Here is a 4,495-nt window from a genome sequence, read left to right as displayed (position 1 = left end):
GCTTACAAGTAGTCCATTATTCTTACATTGTCTTTCCTGGATCTCTCTAGAACACTGAGAAGTGACTGACTTTTCCACAAAGCCAGTATCTTCCAGAACTGAGATTAAAACCTAGATCTTTAGGGATCTGATGTCCATCTAAGACAACATCCTATTTCTCAATGATTTATGTAAAAGAAATGGAAAACAAAGTTTTATAATTTCACTATGACATCTGGTCTCCATTTATATATACACAAATATTTAGATAGTCTATCTACAACAAAAGAAAACAAGTTTTTGTTTTTCTGGAAAAAGACAACTTCAGTTTTTATGTACTAACTATCCCTAAAGAGATTAATATAGCTGGAATCTTTTATTAATGTATTCATTTAAGAAATAAGTTGAGAATGAGGTGAGCTAGGCAGTTAGCAAGGGTGAACTTTCAAAAAAAGTCAAAGACAGTACTGTGCCTTCCCAAAATACCTCTCAAGGACCAGATTGTTAAAACTGATTCCAGAAATGTCAGTTCTGGTCAGGCAATTAACTTCCTCTACTCAATCAGTCACTGATCAGTTGGCCAATCCTTGTCGAATGCACTGATATGTATATGTAGAATCCAGGAGGCAAGCTGGAGGAAAGAAACTACATAAGAAAGAAAGAAAATACAGATCCTGTGTTTGAAATACTTCATGGAAGCATGTTACAGGAAAACTTGCCTGATTTTCAGGGGAATTTTAAGGATTAGGCTAAAAAGGCTGTGAATTTCTTTTAACAGGGAGGTGTGCACCTTTAAAATTCTGAGCAAAGATGTTCTGACTACACTTTTGTGACTCTATCAATATCATATCCAAGAAATCAAAACTTTCTGTTGAAAGAGGTTTAATCACACTTGGCCAAGCACTTTTGACACCCATTGATAAAGAAGAAAAATAAATGACTCACTAAAGTTTCCCATGAAAATAATTCATCTTCCCTCCAGGATACTGACTCCAAGATCAAACTTCTCTCCTGGAGAAAAGCTGACACTGAAATCAGTAGGAGGAGTCAGGGAGAAGAGATTATACATCTTCTCGAATCAATCCCAAACACTCCTTCCTTATATAGCTTGACTACAAGAAACTAATCCCTTCTAATCATTCCTGAGGCAAGTCCACTTCTTGATTCCTAATGAAGATAGCATCTTCTAACTTTTTAGAACATAAACCTCCAGGGTAAGATAACACAAAATATACTGGGGAGTTGTGTCATTTGGATTATGTCCTCCACCCTCTATTATAAGCCCCAGGGACATATTGCTTACTAGGAAGATTTGCCTCCTACCAAGAGATCAGCTGAGCAGTCACAGCACTGGCACACTGATCAAAAGCTCTTTTCTTATTGGTAAAACAAATGGCAACCCATGGGGTATCTGACATCAGAAAGGCTTAGATAATGAGCCATATCTCTTGGTTCTCTCCTAAGCCTATTCAAGGTAATATAAAGTTGGAGGCAGCATCCATGTTCACTGCCCCCTCTGACTTTGCTGTCCAATCCTGGGGATATTGATATAAAATGGACAAACTTCTCTTAGGCCTTTCTCTTCTCTGCTTCACATGGACTGTGTCTGGGGGATGGTGTATAAACTGTCGAAAAAAATCTGTGAAAATCTATGGTAAGGAATGACTCACAAGGAAATCCTTTCTCCTCTCTCTAGAATCCCAGAGCCCTCTCCACAGACCTCAGACTCCCACGTCTCTCCTCCCAAATTATAGAAGCACTGGGGAGTCTGGGACTAAGGCTAGACTCCTGCTCTTGGAACTAAGAGAGAAGCGACGGGAGAGATGGGCTTGCTCTCCTGTGATTATGTTCAGGCTTCTCACTCCTGCTTGGTAGGCATGTGGGGCCCCAGGGCCACTTTGAAGTAGGACCCTTCCCATGATTTCAATAAGGGAGAAGAACATCCCTTGGAAAACACAGACCAGAGTAGTCTCAGGTGGAGCTGGCTGCAAAGAATGGGGATCCAGTTTCTTTCTTCCTGTCTGAAAGCGTTTTAGCTCATAGAAACTGCCATTACAAGCAGAGCCAAGCTTAGCATTTGCACATTGTTTTGTTATTCCAACAGCTTCTCAGAAGCTGCTATGTAGAAGTTGCGACTTTGTTCTTCCAAAAGGAGATTGCATTAAAGGACGTGGCACCTGTACTGCAAAAATAAATGAGACCTGTTCAACTGAGAAAGTCTTCTACAGTAGGTGGAGGTAGGGGGAAGATGGGGTGAATCACTGGAACTAGGTAATCCTGATAGTCCTAGCCTGTGCTGCGGCTTTGGCCATCTCAGTCCCTGGTCTAGGGAGACCTCCAATGGTCACAGAAAGTGGCGCATCAGGAATAATCATTCTTAGTCCAGGGATCCCTAGAATGTATTTCCATGGATGATCATGAACAGAAACTAAATTCACTTCAAATAGGTTTTCCTCTAACATCACAGCTGGAAGGGAACAGAAATGGAGGTGGTCACTATAATTGCCTTGAATTCTCTCATCTAGACCCCTGGAAATATTTTTCTTTCCACTTCCCTAGATGGACTCATTCAGTATGGAAAGCTGAAGTGTAAAGAACATTGTCAAGAATCCAAAACGATGTTAAAGAAAAAGATGATTTCATCTGAGTGCTGTATGGGTCGAAACTTCTGTAATAATATCTAGAAGTTCTGACTTTCCTCCCCAGACACTAATTTCTGGAGAACTATGGCCTCATCCTGAAGACTACATTGGCATTTGTCTCTCTGAATTTTTGATAACCCTCAACTAGAAGGTTGGTTTCTCCTACTCTTACTTCTAGAATCCATTGACGAGTCCCTTATTTCTGCCCTTTTCCATGCATAAAAAAATGACTTGAACATATTGCTATGACAGAGGACAATCTTCCTTGCAATTGACTTTTTGAGACCAAGATATCTTTCCCTCCCATTTTATCATTACCCTTCTTTCTCTCCCACTATTTGACTTCTTTTTCTATTAGTGCTATAACATGATGGAAAGAGCCTTAACCTGAGTGGCCTGAATTTAAATCTTTCCTATAACATTTGCTCACTATAGGACTTTGAGCAAGTCTCTGAACTTAGTTTCTTCATCTTTGAATAATTCTAGATTTGCTCACACTACTTCCCTCACAAGATTATTATGAGAATAAAAAGTTCTTTGTAACTCTAAATTATAATGGAAATGTGAATTGTTATTTTTATTATTTTAACCATAACCTTATTCTTTTCTTCTGTCCCTTCTTCCTGCCACTAAAAGGAAGGATTCTGTGATGTCCCAAAAGAAAAAGATTTCCATTAAAAAAATATGTGGAAGCCACTTAGTTTATGTGTGCTACTTCTTAAAAAAAAAAAAAAAAAGTCTAATCTTATTGCTCTCCTAACATTTACTACAGCGTTAAATTTTTAAAAAGACTTTTGCATCTTTGTCTTAATCACCTCCCACCCCTTTTTGAGAATATATATTAACCTCAAATCATCTTGAAGAAATTAGGTATTTTAAAGTTCTAATCATATATATTTAACTATTAGCAAGGGGATGTTCTGATTTTTTTTCTTGCACAACATGACAAAAGAATTCCACTTATTTAACCTATGTCAGCTTGATTGCTATCTTGGTGAGGGTGGAGGTAAGGGAAGGAGGGAGAAAAATGAATGTTGGAAATCAATCTTTACATGTATTTGGAAAAATAAAATGCTGAATGGGACTGATTAGATAAAGTTTTCTCAAATTTGTGGGACTGGGCCTAAGTCACATGATTACTATATACAGTTGAGCCCTGGGTTTCACAAGTCACATGATCCCTATTCTCTGGATGCAGGGAGTTGCCGGAAGTGATGGGACTTGTGGGAAGCAGACAGCACTGGTGACCATTAGTCAAGGATGGTTACATCCTTTTAGTCTATCCAATGAGAAGGCTTAGATCTTTTGCTTTTAAATCTTGGACAAGGCAGAAGCTGGCCAGGTTCCAGGAGCACATGGTGGAGTTGGGATGGCTCCCAGTTGTGTTTGGACCTCTCCCTGCAGAGATTAAATAAATGCTTTCTCTTTGTACCTGAAAATGTCTCTGATTAATTAATTTGGGAAAGGGGGTCTTGCACCGTCCCACACATTGTTAAATAAGAAAAAAAAAAAAAGATTTTGAGTTCCAAAATATGCTTCCTCCTTCAAACTCCCATTTTGGAAAATGGCAGGCAATTTTATATAGGTTATAAATGTGGTATATAAAATATTTTCATATCAGTCACAGTTCTGAAAAAAGAAATAGATGAAAAATAAAATACATACACAAAAAGAATAAAGTAAGTGAAATTAGTATGCTTTGATCTGCCTTCAGAGTCCATCAGTTCTTTATATAGATAAGGTAATATTTTTCATCATGAGTCCTTTGGATCATTGTATTGCTGAGAAGAACTGAGTCACTCAAAGTTTGATTAACACACAATGTTGCTGATACTCTGTAAAACATTTTTTTGGTTTTGCTCCTTTCACTTTGC

At 38.2% G+C, this 4,495-nt stretch overlaps 1 protein-coding gene across 1 annotated transcript; it reads left to right on the top strand.

Annotated features, from left to right (window-relative positions):
* The first annotated feature begins 1,449 nt into the window (after positions 1 to 1,449).
* On the top strand, positions 1,450 to 3,718 carry PATE4 (prostate and testis expressed 4). Its single transcript, XM_051986739.1, has 3 exons — positions 1,450 to 1,633; positions 2,084 to 2,206; positions 2,539 to 3,718. Exons 1-3 carry the CDS (start codon positions 1,534 to 1,536, stop codon positions 2,661 to 2,663), a joined length of 348 nt encoding a protein of 115 aa, XP_051842699.1. The 5' UTR covers positions 1,450 to 1,533; the 3' UTR covers positions 2,664 to 3,718.
* Positions 3,719 to 4,495: the final 777 nt, after the last annotated feature.

Source organism: Antechinus flavipes, chromosome 3 (assembly GCF_016432865.1).
Source record: "Antechinus flavipes isolate AdamAnt ecotype Samford, QLD, Australia chromosome 3, AdamAnt_v2, whole genome shotgun sequence".
NCBI classification, from domain to species: domain Eukaryota; kingdom Metazoa; phylum Chordata; class Mammalia; order Dasyuromorphia; family Dasyuridae; genus Antechinus; species Antechinus flavipes.
Note: the sequence above shows the minus strand (reverse complement) of the source record. Positions and strands in the feature narration are given on the sequence as shown.